This window comes from Varanus komodoensis, unplaced genomic scaffold (genome assembly GCF_004798865.1).
Source record: "Varanus komodoensis strain SLA01 unplaced genomic scaffold, ASM479886v1 scaffold32, whole genome shotgun sequence".
Lineage (NCBI taxonomy): Eukaryota > Metazoa > Chordata > Lepidosauria > Squamata > Varanidae > Varanus > Varanus komodoensis.
The window spans coordinates 7051647-7078797 of NW_025335798.1; the positions used below are offsets into that span (position 1 = coordinate 7051647).

General features: G+C 40.6%; 1 protein-coding gene across 1 annotated transcript in view; it reads right to left on the reverse strand.

The window, feature by feature from the left end:
- CNTNAP5 (contactin associated protein family member 5) overlaps positions 1–27151 on the reverse strand; it is a 314549-nt gene that overhangs the window by 231580 nt on the left and 55818 nt on the right. Inside the window, exons 4-5 of the mRNA XM_044438476.1 lie at positions 14655–14802; positions 523–726 (exon numbers count right to left, since the gene is read on the reverse strand). Coding sequence (XP_044294411.1) covers positions 523–726; positions 14655–14802 — 352 coding nt within the window. The remainder of the gene's footprint in view (positions 1–522; positions 727–14654; positions 14803–27151) is intronic.

Consider the following 27151-nt stretch of genomic DNA (forward strand, 5'->3'; position numbering starts at 1 on the left):
TGGGGCGGCATAAAAATGTTTTAATAAATAAATAAATAAATAAATAACCAGATTTCAAAATACAGCTGGAAAGCAGCACACCTAAAATCTTTATTACTTTGTTAGCCAGGATCCTTTATTACCAAACCTTTAAAAATGTGCTATACATAGATCATGCAGACTGTCTGCATATGTAAAGCTCATAGAACAAACATGCTGGATTCAGATCAACACAGTGAGTGACAGAATCAGCTGGTATGTTTCCTACAAAAACACATTAGTAAATAAACATGTCATCTGCACACAAACAGGCCTGGAGACAAACTCCATCAGATTTCCAAACTGTATTAGGAGGGAAAGTGAACTAGAAATACAATTGAGCAATAATGAAACATAATACATTTAGCCACGACACTACATTTCTCTCTTTTCCCAAAACTTTCTGGCCAGCTTGCCTTTAATAACTACAGACTGAAGGAAACAACAACAATCACGACCACCACCACCACCATGTTGCAAATATGCTGAGATCTTTGAACATACCCAGGTTGATGTGCAAAGAAAGCTTCCCATTCTGCAGCTCCAGTGTAATGTAATCCCCATGCTGCCCTTCTCCATGAAACAGGACCCCATCTTTCTGCATGCTCTTGAACTTCAGGGAAACCACATCTTTGAAGGTACTCATTAATTTTTGGTTGAACCTGTAGAGGAGGGAGCTCCTCCCGTCAAAGTCAGCAATATCCGATTCTACAGGGAAAGGAAAGCAAACAGACATTAAGCAAAAGGAATCCTACACAGCAGTATTCTGTATCAACATCAAGTAACCTCTAGATTTTTGCCTCCCCCTAGGAAAGGGATGGAGGCATTTTGCATTTCCCACAAGATATAACTACCTGTATGCATGAAACTTGTCAGATGTAGTCTGGGAAAGTAAAACTGACATAACTGCTCATTATAGTTGGATGACTTACTGAGCTCACACAATGCGAAGGAAATATAATTAGTTATCATAAACATATGGTGAAGGCTCACTGGGCAAATCAGACAAACCTTGTCATGTCTCCATGTGAACTTGTCCTTTTTGATGTTGAAACTTTTAGAACAGGGAGGTCCACACACACAAACAGCCTTCTGCAATTATAACTGTTGCCACAAAGGACAATGTAACACTTTGGTATTTGGCATTTGGCAGCTACATATAAAGTGCAAATTAGGACTGCACTTCTTGGAGTTCAAGAGGAAACAACGGAATATTATGGAGTGCAGTGTGTCGTGTGTTGTAGTTATGGTTGCTTTGTTTTTTGTAAGCTGTCCAGAAACTTTTAGTACTGAGATGGCATTTAAAACTTTAAATAAATAAGTGGAGCACCATATTAACTTTATCTGGTACATCCAGCTGAGCCACACAGCAACAGTCTAAATAGTCCAGAATCATTTTCAATACTACATGGCTAGAGGTCCCAGCCTACAAATTCATCGTTACAAACATGTCTGATTCTGTACTCTAAATTCAGAGCCTTCCCAAGGCCTGTTGCAGCCCGAAGCAGAGCCTCTAGAACAGAGAGCGGTTGCACATTCAGGCCCAGATTCCTTGCTGCTACTTTTTCTGCTCATGGTGCTGCCTCAAGCCGGCTGCCTGACCCTGGAGAGCAGGTATGGCTCCTTCTGTGTTTGACTTTGAAACTGAACTCTCATCTATATCTCTTTTGCTGCCTTCTGATTCTTTTTAGGACTCAATTATGTCACCGACTGATACAATCTTTGTGCTTGCTACGTTGTATTAACACTTCTGAAGCTTACTGGTTATTAGTTTTCTCTTCACATCTGCTTTCCCCCTCCCCACCAAACCAGCGAAGGGGAAGTGATTAATTGTTGGGTGGTTATTCCAAAGCAAGAAATCCACCTACAGTGGAAATTATTCTCCTGGTACTGGAAGCAAATGTGTTGTGCTTTTTGCATCGTATCCACAGATTCTCTTAGGGGTTGTCATTTCTATTTAGGCATCTCATTTAAGGCTGAGAGAGGATTTTAGTAAACAGATTTCAGTTCAATAAAGGTTAATGCCAACAATCTGTCACACTGGGTGGTAAACTCAGGGATAGCGAGAAAATGGCAAGTGGCATCCAGAAATGGAATGTCTGCCTAATAACAGGACAGAGAAAATCTAACTATAGAAAATGGTCCAAACTTGGCAAAATAAAATCTCCACATTAGAATGGGGTATTTAATCTTTCTTACTTCATGGTTACTTGACAGCAACATTGTTGCTTGCATATTTTAGTCCATTGCATTGACAAAGCAGCATTTTCACTGGTGCACTGCGGGTGGGGTGCTGCTTTGTCAATAAGGGTCGCATTTTGTGCATTAAGAGCATTTGCATAATCACACCATCGTTACATTGCGACCGTAATTTCCCAAGGAAAAGGGAAAAAAGGAGGGGCAATTTTGGGGAACATTCTGCCAAAAATGTGGAAAGGTCATGAGGATGTGTCTTTAGAGCTGTTTTTCTGGCTGCTAGCTAGCCAGGCATCCCCTCTCCAGGATGCTCTATGCTAATATTCACACAGTCAGGGCTTCTTTCCCTTTTCTTCTGCCATTGCTACAACACCCCAGATTTTCTGTTTTTCTTTTCCAGCTGACTGTCAACATTCTGAAGCTACTGAGGATGCTCAGACCCATCAACAGCATCCAGGGACTCCTTGTTAGGTACTTCCGAGGCTTATGCCCATGCAGGGAGCCACTGCTGTTCTCCTGAGCTGCTCTCCTTTGCTGCTGCCACTTTTGCCTGTCAATCTGCCTTTGCCCATCACAGAAGCATTTACTGATGAGGAAGATGAATATGATAAGGATTATTTTGGAACTGCCCTTCCTCTCAGTGAGGCACTGTGCAATACAAAGGGTATGATTAAACTCTGGACATAAACTCTAAAACAGGTTTTGAAAAGAGGGATTACTGATGAAAACACAGATCTTTAGCAAGTGGACAGTGTGGAAACCAATAGATAAATAAATATTAAAATTTGGGTGGATAGATACTGTCTTTACTTGCTGCCTGGTACATAAAAATGTAAAACCTTATATGAGTACACATAGTTTACTAATAACACATTAATCAGTCAATTAATCATGGGGCAATAGTATAGATCAGAAGGCATATCATGAAGCTTCGTAGCACTTAGGTCATTAAGTCAAGCTAAAAGAAATAGCAAGGTCATTGAAAGTCACAGCAAAGAACAAGCTGGGGAAGGACAAGGATAAAAGATTTGTGGAACTGGTGGTTGAAAATTTGGGTGCTAGTAGGACAAAGAGGCAATACCATGATCTCAGAATAATTATTTCATTTCAAAGCTTCCCATAGCCAAAGCTCTCTGAATGGTTTACAAGAATCCATGAAAACAAAACAATAAATACAGTACAAATTAGAGTGAGCCTCAGATGGTTTTAAAAGGTCCTTGGGGACAGCATATAATAGACCCCAGACAACTCTGAAAGCCTTGCTGTGTGGCAAATGGAAGACTGAATAAAAACAGTGAGATGTCGTTTCTTTGCTGCCCTCACTGCTTCTAAATATACCTGATTGTGGGCACACACCAGGTTTCAATTTCATCCATGGGGAGTTTTACACTCAAGTTGTCTCATATGTTTCATCACTCCTAGCTCCAGAGTACACCATGGAAGTGTATGAGCTCTACTTAGAAAGGGTACTTAGGAGCAATCATGTCAGCTACCGTGGTAATTTCTGTGTTCCACAAATGAACCAGGACTTCAACAGGAGGGCCAGGCATATCGTTTGGAACCAACCCTCCAGAGCTCTCGGGAAACAATCCAGATGCACTAGCCTGTGGTGGTGGCCCAACTTCATAGGTTCCCCACCCTTGCAGTGGGGAAAAGTGCCATCAGTCTAAATCTCAGCAGACAGTGATCTGATCATGACACAGTTGAGTCAAAGTTGCCCACATTAACAGTACCATCTTCGTATTTGGCTGGAAAGATGAAGTCTACAGTATGCAGTGCTACAAGTGTCAGGCTGATGACATGCTGGGACAGTCCCTTGGTTGTCGTGCAAGTCATGAAATCCTGAGCTGCCCCAGACAGTATAAACCCTCAGGGTGAATGCTGACATACCGCAGAACCAACAGCCTGGGGCAATTCCAGCATCCCATCTAAGACCACCTCTGTCAGCTCAGGTAGAGAGAATGATGCATTATGGTGTGGACAGTACAGCAGAAGAATTTGCAATCTGTGCTGATGACCCAACACATGGTACAATGCTCCAAAGCAGTTTTCAGACAGGTAGGGCATCTGGAGAGGGGGACTGAATTCTTATAGGCTGAAGGGCATCTTTGTACCTTAATGGTCACATTGGTACAAACAAAACAAATCAGCGATGTAGGCAGATCAGACTATCACAGGTGCAAAAGCCAATGAAATTTCTGGACACACCAGTACACAGTGTACTTTGATACGTGAATCACTGAACAGAGTACTTAAAGGGATCAGTAAATCAGAGCAACTCACCCACAATATTATAAACAGGCTAAGGAATGATAGCCAAAAATTAATATCATTGAGAGTTTAAAAGCCTGAGGATTTTTAAAAGGCTTCTTCCTGCACCAAAAATAACACCAAGGTGGGCATTTCTGGGGAGAATATTTCATGGATGGGGCATGCCTTGTGAGAAGACCTCTCTTTCTCTTCTCTTGTCCCTCCTCTGAGACATTGGAACACCAGAAGAAGGGCCTCCGAAGATGAGCTTCATCATGTTTGTGTGTGTATGCGTGCGCATGTGTATGTGTGTGCGTGCGGAGGGCTGCTTTATGTACCCAGGTTCCAAGCTGTATGACCCATGGATAGTGGTTTATATATATCAACTCTAATATATTTCTAACTCATGGTAATAGTTACCAAGTTTGGTAACTTCCAATTCCAGGTACAATCACACTGCCTCATTCACAGAGCCCACCGGAGATCTGGATATCCTGGATATTTGTAGCCTTCTTGTGTTTCTCCCTTGCACCCTTTTTCTTATCAGGGAAAACAGTGTCAGGAGGAGAAGCTGCAGCAGGCTACCCCCTGTGCATTAAGGATAGGTGTCCCTCATCCTGAAACACCACAGGCTCTCCAGCCTTGGACAGAGATATTTTCCTACTGCTTCCTTAGCATAAGTTAGTGTCAATGTATGACTCACAAAACTTGACCCTTCAAATGCCACAAATGATGATGAGACAAGGCTTCTCAGGTCACAGCTAATGGGCATCACCAGAAAACTGCCATGCCAAGGAGCCAACTCAGTTCCTTCTGCAGTCGGGCAATCACAGGCAGTTATTTTATTCATTTTCTCTTATTCTCTGTATTATGAAGACATGAACTATCCCTTCTTTCAGTCTGCAAGCATTTCTCCACAGTACATTAATTTTATTTCATGGCATGAAAGACACAGTCAGTGAGGGAAAGGAAGAGGTGGTATAAAGGAGGTTTGCACAATCATTTTCTCAAAAAAGCACAGCATCAAATTTTTATTCTCTGCAGCTCAGTCCCCCACAAGGTGAAATCAGACTTCTTAACCTCTGATGGCTAAGAGTTTGCTGCAGTCACTGGATTATAATGTTCTCTCCCCCGGCATCTCCAACCTCTTTCTAGCCAGTTAGCAGAATTTATGCTAGATTGTGCTGATGCCTTTTAGACCATTACCTACTCATAGAATACAATCAGCATTTGAAGTATAGACATAAATCTTGCTCGAGTTTTTGAAAACCACTACCACTGGTCAGCAGAATTTGCTAGTGATAAGCTAACAAGACTTTTCTGAAATACAAAGATAACCTATTTTCCTCCTGGCATCTCAAACAATCAACATGCCATTTGTCTCCACATGTCTCCTGGTATAACTCTGGCTGTTTGTCTTGTCATCATGATCAGATTGCTGTTCGGAACTAGGCAGTAAATGATTTCTGTACTTGTATTATTTAAAGACTTATTGACCAGGGTTCTATTCCTATTGTTATTGTTATTATTACTGCTTTTTGTTTCTACAAAATAAATAAAATACTCTCTGATTCTGTTAAAACTATAGCCCCTTTCAGCCATTATTCCCTCGAAGCAATGAAGAGGCTCAGGTAGAGGGTGACATTCAACTCCGGCTGCTTGTTTTGTGCAACAATTTGGGGTTTCTATTATGTCCCTTAGGCCATTGCCATTGGCATCTCAATAGACAATATTTCCAGAGAATGGTCTGTTACTATGAACAAGTTGCTCTCTGCAAATGAAAAACTGTCCAGGGTAATATCTGGTCCATACCTGAATGGGAGTTTTCATATTTCTTTAACAAAAAACTTTCACCAGCCCAGGGTTAATCGTAGCTGTCACCTTAATACAATTTCTGCTTAGAAAACTTGCCTGGACATGTTTGAGAGGCATCCGCTGATGCAGCTTTAGGGTCAGGGCTCATTCCAATTTCATACACACCTGTTCAGTTATCCATGGTAACAAACGGATGGCTAGAGAAACAGATCCTGTTTTTGCAAGATCTTTCCAAAAATAGCCTTTTCATACTATTTTTTCATACTATTTTTCATACTATTCATACTGTCCTAGAATGGAAGGTCATAATGTCACCCTGCTTCATCTTTACCTTTTTCAAAGAAGACACATGCCTCTCCCCTCTGTCACCTTTCTCCAAACCATAAAACAAAAACAAAAAAATCACATGGCTCACATATTATTTTTGCCATGCAGCACAGTTTTTTAAATTAAAGTGCCCTCATCCGCAAGGAATCCCAAGATATGTAGTACCATAAAAGAACAAACATAATATGATAGCAACAACAGTTATTATAAAACAAGAAGCCTAAAAGCTATTTAGTCAGCAAGCAAATTGTTCAGACCTCAATTTAAAGGTTAAATAAATATAATATGTTGATTTGGATCTGGAAAGACAGCAAGATCAGCCTCAGTTCAATTTCCCTCAGGAGGACATTGTACAAGAGACTCACTACTACAGAGAAAGTCCTACTCAAGCCTCACTGAGGCCATGTCAGAGAAAAGTAAATGCACTGCACACACACCTCCACACTGTAGCAGGGCAAAGCCTGAGAAAGGACAGAGGTTCCACAGAGCAGAAGATGCTGCCACTCCTGCATCAGCTCCCACAACCTGGACGGACTCCAGCTACAAGGGAGACAGTTGCAAGTTTCAGGGCCAGGGATGCTGGGAGGAAAAATACTTCTTTGTGGCTTCTCTTCCACATCGATGATGTGGGGCAAGTGGCTTTTAAATATTCTGCAAAGCCTTCACTAGCCTGCTACCATCCAGATGTTTTGGACTTCAGCTCCCAGTAATCCATGCCAACAAGCCCTAGTCCTTTCTTTTTTCCTGTTTTGCCATGTGGGTAACTTTACCCTGCATTTCCTATCCCTCGTTCTGCACTTTAGTCTAGACTTTTGTTGTGCAATCCTATGGCTGCAAGACAGAGTATAGATGGCCATAGGAGAATCTGGAGTTTCAGTTCTGACCAAAGAAATGCATTCTGAGGTTGGGGCACTGAATGCAGAGAAACCCCTCCCCAGCCCTTGCAGCCCATGTGGCAAGGACTTTGCTGCAGCTCTGAGCCTGGGTTTCGGAGGCATTTTCAGGGGTGGGGAGGGGAGGAGACAGGCGCTACCTGCCAGGCCTCAGCCTCTCGCCTTCTGTTCTAGGGCAAGAGATGGTCAGAAACATCCATCAAAGCCTTTGCGAGGGAGAAGTGTGTAAGTGTACCATGTAATTGATTAATGATTAAATCAAGCCATCAGTTGATTCACACATCCATTTAGGGATCATTTTTTGAATCTCAGGGCCCAATCCCATGCATGTTTAGACAGGGAAAGGGGAAAAAAGTCCTGTCACCCAAAGCATCCCTCAGCCAGCATGATGGGGCATGCTGGGAATGCTCAACCTTTATCTCTTTAAATATGCACAAGACAGAACCTCTGCATTGTAAGAGTCTGTTACATATTAAAAGGGTGCAGACCAATTCAATAAATCTCTCATTGTCTGGAAGCACTATTACCAGTTTAATTTAGAAGAGAGAATTCCACTGGGCACAGCTCTGCACAAAAACGCCCTGTAGAAGTGCGGCCAGAGGGAAAGGTGGGCAAGCTGCCTGCTGGGATGTGGTTTTAGGGAATTAGAGAATGCTGACAGACCAGATAAAGTAGGACCCCAAATGTAAGACTCAAAGAAAAGACAATCTAGACTGAGGCATAAAGAGAAGACACGGGCCGTATGCAGGCAGTATATTTTACTGTAAGAACCAATGCATCATTGGGGAGTAAGATCAGCACTGCCCCCAGCTAACCTTTTCACTTTGCATCTCACAACCTACACTTGAAGGCAAGCCCAACACATTTTTCTAGCACAGAGCAACAAATAGCTTCTCTGCCCACCACCCATGTCACGATACAAGGTATTCAAGGCTGACCATGTTGCTTTGATACCTGCCACCATGTCGTCCCTCTCCCTATAAGTTAAAAGTTTGATGATAGAATAAATATCTATCCATTTGCTGCCCTCAAATCTGCTCCCTGAGGTGGCCACCTGAGTTTGGCCCTGTCCATTTATGGGGCCAATGGCAGATAAGGTCCACTGCACAGGATGTCCATCTGGTAATCTTGTGGATCCAAGGTATGGGGCTTAACTCACACATGTTATTCATTTTTAGTGGTCCATACAAATGTCCAAAAGTATGAAAGCAGCCTAAAACATATTTAGTCACCTGAGGGGTGACTACTATATCAAATAATGGCTAGGGGGGAAAGTGGCTCTGCCCTTGCTTTCCAGAAAGCAAAACTAAAAATGCTATTCAAAAGCAAAATTAAATTAATGTGTTGTCTGCAGGACAAAAAGAGCACAAAAAAGAGAACCAAAAAAATGCTGTCTGCTACTGCTCTAAAATCCTATTTAGTCTGGATTTTATTGTTTGCTTTCAGGACCATATGAGCTAGTCTGTGGTTTTTAAATCTTGCTTTTATTCTGTTTGATTGTGCTGATGGAGATGATTACTTATTTTTTAATGCTGCTGTTTTAAATTGTTTTATTACTCACTTATTTCTTTTTATGTATTGCTAGCTTATTATTCTTGTAAACCACTTTGAACTATGTAGGAAAAAATATTTGAAAGAAGATTGAAGAATGACGGAGCCCTGAGAGCTACAAACTGGTTACTGCTCTGGTGAATGCTATCTGCAAGAGTAGAGTAAAAGCTCTGAACCGCAATGAAAGGCAGTTTAATGCTTTGGGGTGCAATGGAATAATTGCATGGACAGGTGTTCTGAGAGTACCTGAAGCCACAGACAAGTCCATGTGGACCTAGCCTGATCTGGCCCTGGTTACAGACGAGGTGACGTTTCAGCTGCATCAGGCAGGAGGTGCCATGGCCTCTGAGGGGCAGTGTTGGAAGCTCCCCTTCTTTAGGGGACCCAGGAACAAGGTACTGCAAGCCAGGCAGCTTGCTCTGTGCTCCATAAACTAGCCAGCTGTGGTGGCCAGTTCTGTGCCAGTGGAATCATGAGATGGGAAAGGATGCCAAATTGTCCTCAATCGAAAATTAGTTGGGCTGGCCCTGCCTCTAACTGCCTTGGGGGACTGCATTAACCCCTCTGTGAGAACAGGATAATGCATATAAAATAGATTGAACTTTTTTTTCCCATTATTAGTGCATTTCGATAGGTCTCAAATTGGTAGCTTATTTTGCAATTATACAGAACTTCTTTAAAATGAGTAGGAGAGGGTGTGCTTAATGGAACATATGCTGAAATTTTACCCTTGGTGTGCTAATGAGACACTTAACTCATAGCCCTGTTCTCCTGGCTTTGCTCCTAAACAAACGGTAAGTTCTTGGCAGTCGCCCAACTGCTCTTCTAATTAATTCACAATCAGGATCCCTTTTATTCCCTTGTCCAGCTCATCACTTTTCACTTTCTTCTAATGCACTTGAGATGAAAAGCCAGCAAATGGCAGCACATTCTCAAACAACTTTAGAGGGGAATCTCATGTCCCTGTATAAGGACCATGGTGATTGTTGTTTAACTGGAATGCCATGTTTCTTCTAGGCAAAGAACAGGCTATGAAGATGCTATAAAGTTATAGTCTCTTGAGAGTGTATTCTACACTGGAATATTTGCAGATGTTTGCATGCTTTGAATATTTGCATACTTCAACTAGGTCAGAATTTCAGTTCAGTTTTGATAAGAATATACCAAACATTCTTGGTACCAGGGAAGAAATTTAGAAGAAACTGAAACTGACAACCTCATCTGTGTACCTACCCATATGCAGCTATGTGTTCCTTCAGATCTAACTCAGAGGTCCTTCTCTGGGAGCTACCTTTAAAGGATGTGAAGAGGGTGGCTACCTGGGATGAACCTTTTTGGCAGTGGCACCTCATTTAGGGAAATTGCTCCCAAAAGAAATACACCTCGTATGGATGCTGTTCATGTTCCGCCACCAGACAAAAACTTTTCTATTTGCTCAGTATTTTGTGTTTAAACATCATTCTATTAATCTCTACAGCCAGGACTTTGCTGTACCTTTCCATTTTAGACCTTGTTTTTATATGCTTTTATTGGGATCTTAAATTTTAATTTGTCTAATTTTGTCATAAATAGCTTTGTTTAGCTTTCCTTATTGTTTAATTGGAATGTTTTATCATCACTTTGTTTTAATACATTACTATGTTTGGATTTTATTGAATGTAAATGGTTCAGAGAGACAACATGGCTGAGTGAATGGCATACAAACATCTAAACAAACTAACAAATAAAGGACTTAGTGTGATTATTTCTTAACATTCCAGATTTGAATATATGTGTATTCAACTATATCTGTGGGGCCAAATCAGGGTTGCCACTTCCTTTTTTCTGATACACTTCTAAACTTTATGGCAGGCAGGCATATCATGACTTACTCCATGCTGGGAAAAGCTGTTGCTGTTGAATTTGACCATTGAACGTGTGGTAATATAGTTTCACTTTTTATTTTATCTCTTCATATTGGGAAATGAAAGTACCTGAAGTTTTAATAATTCATATTAAAATTCATGTGGAAACAAACAAACAAGCAAAGAACAAAATATTCCTAGTTTCAATTTAACTCCACAATAATCATACGCTACTAAAGAAAAACCAATAGTTGGGAAATTAGATACTCTAAGACCTCCACCTTAACTTTCTGAATAAGCTCTAATCTTACATCACTAAGATTCCACCTGTTCAGGAACCAAACTCACAAAAAAGGTTTGAACTCTAGCTACTACTGAAATTTACCAGAGACCTCAGTCTGATCTGCTGTCTGTGCAATTCTGCTTTCAATATTTAAATATTAGATGCATTTTTCAGAAAGATCGTAGGTTACATCTTGGAGAAGAAATTAAATTAAAACATATATTTATAGTGGGAATGATGAACTGAGGGTTTTAAAAATGTAGAATTTAGGACAAGATAAAGTGGAAGGAGGATAAAGGGAGAAAAGGCCTAAATAAGCTGAAAGCTGCTAGGAAGTAGAATTCTCTTCTCGCTGGCACATTCAGATCAAGTACTAACTTCTGTGAAGGATCAGCCCTCAAACCTGTTCCTGGTGCCAAGGATCCTAATGAAAATTTGGAAGTGTCTGTATCTATGCCTGAATGCTCTGTGTGTGTATACAGATCTCGCCTGCTTTAAGAAGACTAATGTCCCATCCCTTTAGCAGCATTTCTACACACTAGTTCTAGCCTGCTAGGATAACAGAACTGTTCTACTGGGATCAGTCAGCAATATAAAAACTTTGAGATCACTTCAGGAATTCAAAATCAAAGTGTGATGGGAGGGAATAAGATCAAGAAGACTAGCCCATTCCCCAACATCTTCTTCCCCACTGGGGGAACGTCACACCTTCAGACATTCATTCTCAAAGTCTGAACTAGACTTGCAACTGCATTCAGCTGAACAAACTTAGATACTTCCTCAGAACTGGGAAAACTGCACTTAAATGTACCTTTCAGGCTCGGTGCATGGGGCTTTAACATCCGGCAGAACTGCCATCTCCAGGGCAGTGGGAATGCAGAGTGCTTTTCTTTAAATACTAGTGAGCACATCTATTTATTCTACCAGTTGGATTTCAGTTTGCTTTTCTTTTAAACTCTTTGGCAAAGACTTTCTTAAACTATTCAACCACTCTTCTCAAATATTTTCACTGTAACTATATTATCTGCTCATCCATAATCCTTCCATTCTGTTTCCCCTGTTGCCTCCCCCTCTTGCTCCACATTCGACTTTAAGGTGTCAGAAGATTTTGCTCGTATTCTAGCCTTGAAGAACGCCATGTGCACTGACTGTTGCAAATACATGATAGTGGATAAAGACAAAGGATCCATGGGACTGACGTGACTCTAAAAAACTACTCCTGGTCTTGGCATGGAGAGAATCTACATGCACCAAAGCTGAGCATCACATTGGCTGAGGAGCATGGCTCATACGCATGGGGAGTGCATCCATGTGATAAGCGTGCTTAATAAACAAAGGAGACATGGTAGCTACTCCTGAGCATGCTGGTCACATGTGGGCAGGCTTTCCTATCAGCATGGGTCATTGTGTCATTCCAGTCCAGTGAGTGTAGATGGCTGGTGTGCAGTCCTCTTAGCAGTGGATAGATTCACATGGAATGCTAAGCCATTCTGCAAAAAAAGCTGCACAGTGCAGGGTGTCGGTGAAACAACCCATGATATGCCTGACAGATACCAGGGCTTGCCATAGACTGTTCTTCCCTTCAGTTATCCAGCAGGCTGCAGCACATATCCCAGGGCACTTTGTGAAGAAATCCACCTTGTCACTTTGCCCCAGCAAGCCATCCTGCAGTAAATTTGCAGATGTGCTAATTTCTCCTCCATTTATTTCCCAGCCATTGAATTTGCACATGCTTCCCCCACCAAAAACTTAAAATAAAAATAAAAAATCCTGGAAATTAAAAAAAAAAATCCCTTACAAGATGGCAGGATAGGAGTGTACAGCAGAATTTCTTCTATTCCCACCATGGGGTCCCATTAACTCTACTCCATGCTGCAACCTCTGCACCTGACTATGTCTCTATCATCTATCTATCTATCTATCCATCCATCCATCTGAATTGTAAGAGGACCGCAGTAACTGTAGCAGCAAGGATTTCTGAGAAAGACATGTACTAAGCGGGGAGGAGGTTACTGCCTTCCCTTTCCAGACTGCTTGCAGACTCAGAGACACATTGCAAAGCTGGAGGACACTGACAACTGTCAAGTCCAGCCTTAAAAGCCAGGGGCTCATATCATGATGCTGTCCTCCTCACTTTGGCTACACTTTTTCCTACAACCTACCCCTCCACTCATTTTCAGCGCTTCTGGCTTGTGCTAAAAGGTCCACATTCTCCCTGACTCTTCCAACATCCAGACACAATGCATAAACCGGGTTTATAACTTCCAGGTAGCCTATTTTCCTGAGGCTTGAGGTCTACAGGGTCAAAGCAAGGCAAAAGGTCACACAGAGTGGCCATCAGGATCCTGGGAAGCTTTCCAAATATTCTTCTGGCTGAACCATTGCAAGGATTATGTTTCAACAGGGAGCCAAAGCCATGTGAAGTCTACAAAGGGGTTAGGGTTAGACATGGTCTATATTAGGCCACACCTACTTGAAAAATACAGCTTTCTTTAAAGAGTTTTTTGCCTGATTCAGGTTCCTTTGGTATCTGAGGCACAGGAGATGGAAGAGCTGATGGAAACTCAGCTTCTCAGTTAGAGGCTGGTGATACAGCCACATCCTCTGGTAAGGAATGTATGGGGGCGGGGAGGGAATCCTGCTGGCTTTTTCCCAGGGAAATTGGTGGAACATTGTCCACAGCTGAGTTTTATTTAGAGACCCTTAGATTGCAGAGTCAGGGGTCACAACACTGAGTAGATGATGGAAATATGTTCTTGTACATTTTGAAGATATTGTCTTATACATTGTTTACATTACCTGACCTATAGATTCTGGCAATAATTGTGAACATATAGGAGAAGAAGAAAAAATCCTTCGAACTTTATCTTTTCTAATGTTCTCCATTTCAATGCACTCCTAAATAATTTTTTAAAGTTTGTTAGGCTATTTACCTAGCATCCCAATTTCTATAATATGTATATATGAAAAAGTCAGTTCCTTTCTTGTTAGGAAAAAATAATTTCATATTTTGAATAAAACTATTGTAATAGTAACTTATATGAATTTAAAAATAGTCTTGTCTTAATTATATTTAAGGGCATTCATTGGCACGTATTACTTCATAATTAAATATTCATTCAGAGGTGACTTGCTCAACTGTAGCAGAAAAAAAAATCCCTTAAAAATGGCTATTCATATCCATATTATAATCCTGCAATGGTGGCATTCATGTTATGCATTTTTAAGTGGGTACCTAAAAAAACCCAAGGACTGAAGCAGAAATTATGTGGGAGCACCCCCACAAGAATTCAGAGGGAACTCAGCTGAAACTGGAATTGACTACAGCAGCCTTCCGAGCCTACAATCAGTAGTAGCCAGTGTGTAGCTGCGTTCAGTGATTTCGCAGCAGAGCTGTCTTCCTGGCAAGTTTACCACAGAGTAGTCACAAATTCAGTAAAAAGCTGAAATTTTTGACATAGCAAAGCCAACACTTACTGTATGAACACCCAAAGACGTCAACCCGCAAGCCGATTTTCCCACTTGGATTCCATGTCAGTGGAACGAAGCGCACAAAGCGAGCTTTAACAGAGTGCAGAAACTTGTGCTGTACAATGCTGTCAGCATTGGTATTCCCCTGGAAGACCTGCAGAGAAAAAGTAGCATGGATTAAGCTTAGGTCTCCTTAATTTATTTAGCTAATAAATTGCATATGACTCAGTTTTACTCAGTGGCAAAACACAGCTGACACTTGGGTTAGGTATGGCTATTGCCCATTGCTTTAATACTGGTGTTCATGTGTGAGCACTATTACATAAATTTGCTTTCTATTATTATTATGGTGTCAGAATCAGAAGGTCAGGTTATGGGCAGTATAGCTGGAATCACAGCTAGCGTAGGGACCTTTCGTGTTATCGAGTACAAGCCTCTGATTAATGCAGTATCTGCAAACTGTAGGTACAGCATCCTAAAAGATGGCCAAATACTGCCACTGCTAAAACACCTCCACTGTTCACCTCCTCCTGAGATGGTCTGTGCACTTGTTAGCCTCTCATATTGTTAAGAGATTTCATGTACTGTTTACTTGAAATCAGCTGCACTGCACTGCCTTTTTATCCCGTCTACAGACTGTCTACTTATCCTGTCTACTTTTTATCCTGTCTACTTTAAACTGGGGTCACACAGTGCACTCGATACTACAAAATGAAACCTCGTTCCATTTTTCTGCCCACACTTGTTACCAAATTTATTATCCTATTCAAAGGCAGGCAAATGACATTCAAATTTAGATTTAAATGTAAAAGTGGGCCAGTTTTTATTCCATATGTTATTTTACACACAAATCACTCTGCAATACAAGCAGGAAAATGCTGCAATTTTGTTAGTAAGGAAAATCTTCACTGGAACAATAGATTTGCAAAGCTAGCAAGAAATGGGCGTGGTAAGTCTTTGTCTTTGGAGTCAATTACCTTGCCCTACTTGAACTGTGATCAGGAAAAGGCGTCACATTGCAAAACAGCCAGAGAAGTTTGGTCTTGCATGTGGTTGGACTGATACTGAACTCTTCCGATAAGAAGAGGAGGAGACTTCATATCTCCATAGTTCAAAGCTGTGCAGTAGCTGGGGTTGTGACCATATCTGAGAATGTAAACAATCATATCTCTGTTTATGCATCTATTAACTATTTGGAACTAGATAAATACTATAGTTGTAAGGATGCAAGATATGGCAGCATTATAGCATAGCCAGTAAAAAGAATGCATTTAAGTGGAAGGCTTAGCAATACAGGTAAATTATTGGCACTCCTAATTTGACAAACTTTGATCACTGAGTTGTTCAAACTGATTAACAGTTATTGACAAAGTTGCTGCTTTTATAATATAGAACTTTGTCCTTAATGACCTAAGGGGTTTGTAATTTGTCCTTTCTTGATCTGGATTTAATCTATATACATTGAGAAGTTTGGAAAATGGAATAGAATTTATGATGGTTCTTTTTTTCCTGAAATAGTCTGAACATTCACATGCAGGAGACATTCAGATATGTAACACAAGGTTTAGGTCAATGATTAGTATCAGAGGGGTAATGGATGTTGAAATAGATAGGTATTAGATGACCTGGTAACAGGAGAACATTGCCCAAACATATTTTCACTTTTTTAAAAAGGAAATTTGATGGTTTGGCCATCAGGAGACATTATCTCATGTGGAGATGCAGCCCAGTTTTCTCTCGATGTAGCATTCTCAGCCAGACAGGTCAGATTTGGAACAGTGTGGATAAACAGGGCGGAAGAGGAGGGGGAATTGACATGTGACTCTGCCAGGTCAAGGTTAGCCAGGGTAGTGAGATTAACCAGGCAGTGACTGAGAACTAAACCATCTTGTACCAAGGGGATGGGGTTTGGGTTAGGGTTACAGATAGGGTTAGAAGAACAAGGTAGGGAGGAGAGCAAATTCCTACATCCAATGAGGTGCTGCCAGACCATATGATTGACCAAGTGCACAAGATCAAACATTCCCATCATTGAGTCCACAAATAGCAGGACCCACCTGAGGATGGAGTCCTGACTCTGGGAAAAAGCAGGCAGGATTGGCCATTCTAGGGCGAACTCAAGCCATCACAAGAACAGAAGCTGCTCCCATAGATTACAGGATCATTACTTTGATGTATGAAACTTTCTCACAGCTCTTATAGGCAATGCCATCTACTAGAGCCAGGCCTGCAATGCTCTAATAGAGGACTGCATTCTATAAGCTTTTCATGTTGATATGTTGGGGAGAAAAGGTAGGTGGGCGCGGGAGAAAAGTGCCTGTGACCTCTCAGTATTACATTATGGCAGCATACATAAAAACAATGATTAAAAACCATCTGAAAACATTTTGAAGAAATCTGATGGGGGGAAGCAGCATTCCTCAAGTTCACTGCCCTGGTTGGACTATAACGCCTATCATGTCCAGGCAGCACAGGAACGCTAAGATAAGAGAAGGTCAGGGATGGAGCTGTGTGTGGTCCAGGAATGGAGGATGAAAGGGTTTTGACTGGAACCAAAGGAAAAAAAGATGCTGAAGTTAATGTTTGTGAAATTTTGAGTGTTAGAAACAAACATTTCCACAAAACAGCTTATAATAAATAGTGTTTGGGACAACATCCTACTTTTTTCCCCATCTCTAACATGACACCAAAGATGAGATACATCTTGAAAAAAAGAACTCCCCTAAATTATCTTATAACTGTTACATGTGGAACTCAACTTGTTTTTCAATGTAGAAGATAATGTCCCAGATATGGATGTTACCTAAAAATGAAGATGGTAGGTAGGCAGAAAGTTGTATGTGTCTTTAAAGGTTTTATATAACCTATTCTTTTACCCTTTCACATAAACTCCCAGCCTCTTTGAAGAAACCCTTATATGAATATGATGAATATGATGAAAATACGGCACAACACAATAAAAAATCTGAAACTACACAAGCTTGATAAAGATGGTCTCGAGAAAGACAATCTTGCCACCAGAGACAACTTCAAAAACAGGTTGTGTAGAAGTAACCCAAATCTATGATGCTGTTAATTTGACTGCAGTTTTGCCTGCCAATATCGATTCAGTTTATCCAAAAAGGCTACACTAATATTATACAGCTAATGAACCTGCTGGGAACTAGGGAAGGAGGCAAACTAATGCTTTAAGCATTAACCTTTGGCAGAACACCTGTAGAAAAGGAGACCAGGGTTTGTAGCTATAGATACAAGGGGTGGGGGAGGCTAAAAGTTCCATTAGAAAGGACTGTCTGCTCATCAAGGTATAATAAATTAAATGGCAGCAACAGGCTCAGGCCGATGTTAAACCTTCTATCTTGCTTGATAGCACAAGCCCCAGGATGGCAAGCAGCAGCATATTTTCAGACTTGCACAAGCTGGCTACCATAATGACTATGGTGATTATCTTCTCTCCCACTTTATTAGGCAGGTAATGGGGTAGGTTTGAACTGTAAGTGGGAAGAAGCAATGTTGGCACAAAAACATGAATGGTGAGATGGCAGACTGGAGGTTAACTACTTTCCAAGGGAGTTACTTCAAGAGATAGGTAATGCTTTTTCTTCCGCAGAAACTGTAGAACGGATCTGAACTGAAGGCAAAATAAAGATTAGGGTTGCCCAGGTACTCACATCACAGGTGTTCTTAATTTGCATTGTTACATTCCTAAGGTAGGAAGTGCAAAAGCAAGGCCCTGCCCATTGCAGTCCACTGAACAAATAGGCCTCTTTACACCTGTGGATTAAGACTGAGATCTTCTGCCACTTTGCACACTTGAAAACATGCATTAATTTCAAGGCCATTTGGTGCATATGCAAAATTTCTGCATTTTTTAAAACTGTCATCTTGTCAGATTTGCCAAGATGATCAGTAAACCTATGATCAGTCACTTGAAGAAGATTACCAAATTCTTGGAATATTTTCAACCAGTCTGTTCGGTTTATAGATTTACATTTATTATTATTATTATTATTATTATTATTATTATTACATTTCTATGCCGCCCCTTGCCGAAGCCTCGGGGCGGCTTACAACATGATAAAATACATTGAAATACAATAGAACATAATAAATTACCATTAAATACAAAAATACAAAAAATACACTGAGTTACAAACATAATAATATAAAATTAAAATTATCAGTATAAAATAAGTAAATAAATAATATAGGAGGAGAAAAGAGAAGGAAGAAGAAGTTGCCCTGGCCAGATCATATATTTTAACAATTAAAATGATGTTTAAATAAAAAGGTCTTTACCTGGCGCCGAAAAACTAGTAACGACGGTGCCAGGCGGACCTCTTTGGGGAGTGAATTCCATAGGTTGGGTGCCACCACAGAGAAAGCCCTCCTCCGAGTACTTACTCTCCTAATTTCTTTCATGGAGGGTTCCCGGAGAAGGGACTCTCTCGCAGATCTCAAAGGGCGGTCGGGCATATACGGACGTAAGCGCTTGTTCAGGTAGCCATGACCCAAGCCGTTTAGGGCTTTATAGGTCAATCCCTAAAGATTTCCAGGTTTTTATACTAAAATGGAAGTACACAATATTCAATTATCTAAAGAAACCTGATGGTGTTAGACCAGAAGGAAAGCCATCTTGCATTAACTCAAGCTCTGCAAACCCAGACAAATGGAAGCTCTCTTTCTGTCTTGAGTGATGTGTCTCTTGATCAGTAAGGCTACTGTTCAAAGTCAGAATTTGTGATTGTTTGCAGCATACTGTCCTTAGGAGAGCTGGAATCTAGCAGTCTCTATAAGGGAACAGTTTTCTCATCTTTAATCCATATAATCTCCTATAATTCCTCACTTCTGGTGGGTCATTGTGCTGTTTCTGGAAACTGCTGAAAACACCTCTGTTTCAGAAAGTCTTTTTTGGTTAAGCAGGACCCCCTTCTTTTCTCAATCAATATTCTGTTTTAATACAGAGTTATATTATTTCTATGTTTTTATAGCTCACCACTCTGGAATATATTTAGATGTGAAGTGGTATATAAGCATGTTAGATAAATACAAATATATATATATATATATATTTCCATGCTAGCTGTTTTGTCCTACTATACGATGGGAAGATAGAATGCTGAGAACTTACTTTTGCATAGATAGGTACACCCCAAGACAAAACTCCAGTTCCAGCTCAGTGAGCAACATCTGGGTTTTTGAACATTTGCAGGGGTAGTGTTTGAAATCTGCATGTCTCCTGTTGTTGACTGGTATGATGTGATGGCTAAAATCTCATAGGAAAGAGGAGATCCATCTTCAAAGCCCGATGTAGTCATGACACTAACCCTGTCAAATTGGGCCAGTCACTATCTTTCAGTTTAGCCTCCCTCAAAGGATTGCTGCAAGGGGGAACTTTATATGCCACTTAGAGTTCATTACTGCAAAGGTACAGTATAAATGCTCTAGATCAATGTAACAAGCAAGGGGAAAGTCTCACCTCCAGCACTCTGTAATTCCAGCACTGGGATTGTGACACTGGGGTACTGATCTGACTTTACACAGTTCCTCAAATGACCATTTTATCTTTCCCTGGTCCCCGCACTGATCACAGATCTTTCCCAGCTCTTGTGAATTCACCCCCCACCATTCTAAAAGGTAGAAGTGCCAGTCCTAAAGTGTAGTTACTGGCATGAATCTACATTATGGTGCTATGTTCTGTCCTTTACTTCCATCCCTCTTGCCTTCAGAATCATTCCCATATATTCATTCATTCATTCATTCATTCATTCATTCATTCATTCATTCAACTTCTATTCTGCTATACTAGTCCAAGGACTCTCCAAGTAGTTTACATAAAATAACACTATTTCATAAAATTACAATGATAAAAACAACCTACGATAAAACAGGGAATTACACATCCGAGGACATATATTAATGAGTTAAAATATATTAAAGGTAAAAACAGTTTACATAAAATCAATTATTAAAATGTCTGGAGAAGAGGATAGTTTTTGCCTGACGCTAAAAAGACCAAAAGGGTTGCATTCCTCCTGTCCCTTTCCTGGCAAAGGTCATCCCACAGGGAGACCAAGGCAGTATCTTTCCCAAATCCCAGCCTAAAACCCAATTGAAATGGATCTAGATAATCTATTTTATCCAGGAGTGCCTGGAACTGCTCAACCACCACCTGCTCAAGCACCTTGCCCAAAAATTGTACGTTTGCAACTGGCCTGTAATTTACAACCAGTTCCAGGTTTATTTGTTGTTGTTTTCTTAAAGAAGTCTTAGCACAGCCTCCTTCAGAGAAGCTGGGACCACTCCCTCTCTTAGCGAGGTGTTGACAACATCTTGGACCCAGGTGCGAACCTGTATGCCAGATCTCTTAATAAGCTGAGATGAGCAAGAATTCAGTTAACAGGTGGTGGCACAAACAGAGCCAAGAACCTTGACCACATTGTCAGGCCACAATAATTGAAACCCATCTGTCAAAGTCAGATACAATGGTACTCTGGACACCTCTTTCAATGAGACTAGAGCAACTGCAGAGTCCAAATCATGGTGAAACTGAACAACTTTGTCTTCAGAGGGCAAAGCAAATTCATCACAGTGAACTACCGAGGGCTCAGAGGTCTTATCAGATGCTCCATTATGTACGAGACCCCAAACCACTTTCAGTTGGAAAAGTTCAGCTGGGCAACACTGGGAAGATGCAATAGAAGTAGCAAAATATCAGCATTTTGCCATTTTGATTGCCACAAAATAGGCTCTATAAAGGGCTCTAAGTTGTGCTCAGTCAGATTCACCTTGATACCTCTACCTACTCTCTAGTCATCTCCCCCTTGCTTCATCTCCCTAAACTCAGTTGTGTACCATAGAGCTGGTCAGGCTCTATGAGAGGGAAAAGGACACTAAGAAGTGATTGTGTCAGCTGCCTGAGTCATCTCTGCATTCCATAGAGTGACTTGGGCTTTGACAGGAGTGCCAATAATGTCAGCTGGATATTCCCCCAGAGACCTCAGGGGACCTCTGGATCCATCAGTCTCTGGGGAGGACCATCTTAATGGTCCCAATAGCCTAAACCTCACCAGAAAATGGTCAGACCATGACAACAGAGTTCAGGTTAACATCTCCACCATCTTCCAAATCCATTGAAAAGACAGGTCCAAGGTATGCCCCATTTCCTGCACTGGGCCAGTGACACATTGAGCCCTGTGATTATCATGGTGGCCATGAAGGCCTGAGCTGACCCAGGAGTCTTGACATGGAGTCTTGGCATGGAGGTTCAGGTCCCCCAGAACCAACATTCTGGGGGATCCTCAACACCAGCTCCAAGACCACCTCTGTCAGCTCAATCATGGAGATTGCTGGGCAGCAGTGTGGGCAATACAGTAGCAAAATCCCTAAACTGTCTGAAGTGCCCAATGGCAGGTTCAAACACTCAAACCCAGCCCAGGATTAGACTGGAAGTCTAGTGAGAGAAAGTGTGCTTTTATAGATAATTGCCACCCCCACTCCTTGGCCCTCCAGATGACGCCAGTACTCTATCAATTACCCAGATGGACACATCTGGGATAAAGGAACACCTCCACCCTCTCCCACTCTGATTTTGGTGAAACAAATCAGGTCAACCCCCTCACCAACAAACATAGATTTTGGACCAACCTGGTATTTAATAACAGTACCAACTAGCCAGAGGGCATTTGGCTGATACGATTACCAGGAACCATTTGGTTGAGGGGAGAACCAGAAGTTCCCCTAAATCAGATCCATCTTTTGAGTTGATCAAAGGCTCATCCCCCATATTCCAGTAGCTATTGGCATAGAAAATTTTCCCAGGATTAATCTGACCATCTGGCTTGTCATTTGGAGATGATAGGTCGGCCACAGGCAACGCCATCAGTCATGCTCAATGACCTATTGTCCATACAGGATATTACTTACCTATAACCTGGTATGGGCCAACTTCTAGAATCCCTAGATTGATTTGATACTGAAAAGGTGTACTGAAAAATTTAAAGTGGCAAGAAGTAAATGGGAGACATGATCCCCATATCTTTACTATTTGTGTAGATGAAGGTATTCCTGAGTTTTGGCAGGTGGCTAAGTTCTTTTTTCTGTATTAAAATTATCCATTCTACATACCACTTAAAGGAATAGGATTCCTACTCTTCCCTTGACAGCAAAGCATCTGTTTTATGTAGGTGGGTGGGATAGATGGATGGACTGAAAAATATCTAAAGACATGTGAGAAAAAGCAGTGCAAAACCCACTTTCTTGATGATTTGTCCTCCTGCACGGCTTTAGGAACAATTGTCACATGTTGCTCTAGGAAGCACCAGTTCATGGAGGAAAATCCTTTCCATCACTTCCTTCATTTTTATAACATTCCCGGTCACTTTGTATACATTAGTATGATAACAGAATATACTTGTCAATATACTTATCTAATCCAGCCCAAAATGAAAATAATTTCCTCCTACCTAAATTCTGTGAACAATATTAAATTGATAATATCAATTACTTTTTAAAAAAGCACTGGGATATTATTTATAAAATGACTGAGCCTGGGATATTATTTATAAAATGACTGAGCCTGGGATATTATTTATAAAATGTGCTTTTATCAATTGGTAAGTTAACTGGCAAAAGAGATGTATTTTGTTGGGTTATTTATTTGCAGTCATACATAAAGAACTGGTCATTTTAAAACATAAGCAGAGAAGATGGCCTAGTCAACTGGAGAGAGCACTCCATGATAAGATACTGCCTTCCACTTGAATGAATTTTAATTGCATTATTCACTCGGGCAGAAATGCACCCACCATGAGTTGCTAAATTACACAAAATCTCTGCTTCGAATTGCAAATAAAATGCTAAAAATCTTAGTATGTGCTTGCTTGATGCAAAGAAAAAAGCGAACAAGAACAAATTGTTTTAGTACTGCCAAAGCTTATATTGGTCATCCAAAAGAATTAATTAATTCATTGTGATGATACCCACTTTATGGCAGTATCACATTTTTAGTTAAGGACTGCAGTTCCCAATTACATGGAAGTAAATTAAATTCATAGCAATGGGACTTGATGGGTTAATTAAAATAGTTTGTCTTTGCTTGGTAGTATATACTGCAGGGTCTGACTGGGTTTTCAGCAGTCAGCTTTTCTCAATATTCCTATTTAGACTTTAAAAAACTAGAGGACGTGTGATCATTTGGGAAGGGTCTGGTTCAGTTTGTCCTCAGCTTCAGCTGGCCTGTTGTAACACATTTACACATTCGTGTTTACCTTCAGTAGCAACACTATCTGTACAGCAGAATCAAAAACTGCATTGGAAGGTTCACCTGAACCTCATTCATTTAAATGGTTTATAGGCTGCCTTTAAGTATAATGACTTCATAAGACAATATACCAGTGTAAACACATAAATATGGCCAAAGTAAAAAGTAACAAATAGTTAATCAAATATAACAAAAAACATAACAAATAGATAACCCCAGTGAAACCTCCAGCCTGTAGATTATGGAAACTCCAGTGAATACAAGTGGGTGGACTTGTATTTTGAAATCCAGAAAACAAGATTGAAGGCCTGCAATGCTATGAAGAGGTCTGCTGGAAACTGGTTCCAGAGATATGGGGCCACCACTGAAAAGTCTTCTCTTGTAGTCACCAGCTACCGACTGTGGTTTTCATGAGCTGAAACAGTTGTATATGTCTATATGGGCAGGTGGTAGGGGGAAAGGTTGACTATCATGGTGTCACACCATGTTCTTTGCCACCATCTACTGATATGTAAATCAACGTACATGTATTGAGAAGTAGCATCCTCCCACATGATGAGGAATACTGATTGGCTAAGGATCCTTTTTGCATAAAGACAAAAGCTCTGATTGTACACGTTTGTTTAAGCCTCATTGAATTTAGTTCTGAGTCAACATGTAGAAGATTTGAGCTGCCTGGAACAAAAAGCAACTAAACTTCCACTGCAAGCATGCAGCTTTTCCCCTTCCATCTGGATAACCCTTTATTCACCACCAGAAAAATGGGCTTATACATAACAAACCTAGGAAGGAGTTGCTCAAGAGAAGGCATTGCCCTGTATTACACAACTCTAAGTCACAAGATGCAGATTTTAAAAGCTGAAATCCCTCAAAATCTGTAAGTGCTAAGAGGTTTTCCTAAGACTAAAACAGTGAGCTTCTTAGCAGGATACTGTGTCATTTTCCTGTTCTTAAACTGAACTGCAACAGGACAACAGCTTGAGAATTAAGTCCATAATAAGCTCAATGTTATCAGACTGTATGGCAGAGCTCAATGTCTATCCAAATAATACGAAAATACTGAGGAAAGAGAGTACATGTGTGTAAGGGGTGAGGTAAATAGTGTTGCCATTCGAACAAGTTTTGTGGATTTAAAGAATGCGATTTTCCTTACTTTAGACCAGCACTTTGGCATCCTAGTGGCAGGGATTAGCTGGTGCTTAGCAGCCATTTATAACACTTTTAGTACAACAGAGAACTCAGTCTGGTTTCTTGTCCAATCTCCAGTCTATCTAAATGCTCTTAGGAGTATCAGAAGACTAAACAATTTTCTCTCTCAATCAAGAGAGAGAGAAAGAATTTGAATCCACCTGGCTGTGCAGTATTGGGACTGGGATGCATTATTCACTCCTGCGGCTGCCTTTGAACAGGGGGGCATAAATCCCTTAAATATATCTTTGTAAGTATCAGTTCAGAATGGTAAACCATGTTGAGATGTCATAAAACACATTATAGCGATTATTATTAATGCTACAAGAATATTGCAAAATCTAATATGTCATAAAGCCTAAGCTACAGAAAAATAGTAGCAGTAAAACTGACACACACACAAGCACACACACACACCATTTCACCCATCAGTGAGCTTTGGTGAAATGTCTCTCATTCTCTTCACATTTTAAAGTTTCCTCACATAAAGGCATATGAATTTCTCTGGGACCTTCCTTGACTAGATTTTCTTTATCCACTAAACTGACATAGATCCAGCAGTAATCAAATTCGTCATACTTATATTTTGTACAACTCTCGTGGGTTCTTGCATACGCCGGATTAAATCGGTATGATTAGCACATTTATTTTCGAGCAGTGGAAAATAATGCTTAGATCCTTATCATAAATAAAAGTTTAGCCAGCGCATAATGTGTCTCTGCCCATGACAGTTTGCTAGCCATGGCTAATGAGGTCACACCAGAGAGGTCTTTTTGTTATTCTCTGCTATAGTGATCTCAAATGGAAGTTCTAACTTCATTATCTTTCTTCATTTTCATAGGTGACAGTATAACAGCACCTGCACTGAAAGGTGTGAAATAAGACTCAGCTGAAGAAAATGGAGGGAAAGTGAGTCAATTTGATGTTTTCCCCAGCATTTCATAAAAGACGCAAATGGGAAGTCTCTATTCCTACTTGAAGGAATATAAGCTTGAAAATTTCACATTCCTAATAAGAAATCAACACTGAATTATTGCTGAGACATTCTGATGCCTGAAGTCCTTAACATCCTGTTTAGGAGACATTTTGATGCCTGAAGTCCTTAGCATCCTGATAGATATAGCAATATATATAGATAGATGCAAAGTGTGTGTGTGTAAAATTTAGCCTGTGTGGCCCTTTCAGAAAACTAGCAAATCTTCCTTCTGCAGACAGAGAGACTGGACAATGGCACTCAGGATGTCCAGGACCTGTGCAGGAACTTATTTGTATTAACATAACCAATAGAATTCCAGTCTTAAGTGCATAGTTTTATATGTAACACTGACGTGACTCAAGTTTAAGATAGCCTGCAGGTACATTTTATTGTCAAATTGTTTTCTCCCTGCAGTTATTTTAAGCTTGGTTACTTCCTTCAGTCTGAACAGTTTTATTTATGTAACAAGGCATCAACACAAAACCTTGCAAGATGCCCCTATCAATAGCAGGCTTCTCAACAGAGGAAGTGAGTGGAGGTTTTGGAAAATCAATAGCTCCTTTTATACACACACACACACACACACACACACACACACACACCCTTAGGCATGATTTTAACTCAGACAAGCCACTCACTCTTTTCTGATTATGTTCTTAAACATAGCTGAGAGCAAAGATTGTGTGAAATGGGACACCCAGATGACAGTTTACCAAAAGTTATGAAGATATAAGACAACAGTTTTAGGAGGTGTTATAAAGAACTCTGCTCATCATTTTGGCAGCCAATATTCTAAACAAAAGCTCCTTCAGAAATTGGCTGAGTTGAGAAAACACAATAATCCTCACTCAAAATGAATATATTGTTGAAATGTGCCTTATTGTATTATCTGAACCTAGCTGAATGAACAAATTGTCATTTATTAACCACAAGCAACCATGAAGACAACCCATGATTTGTTCTTGAGTCATAAACTTTGGGTTGTCTGGTTAACAAAGCATGGGTTGTTAGCAGGAGTGGGTTCAGACAGCATGATGGCCCATGTTTTGACAAGCACCCATGGTTCCGTGTCAACTC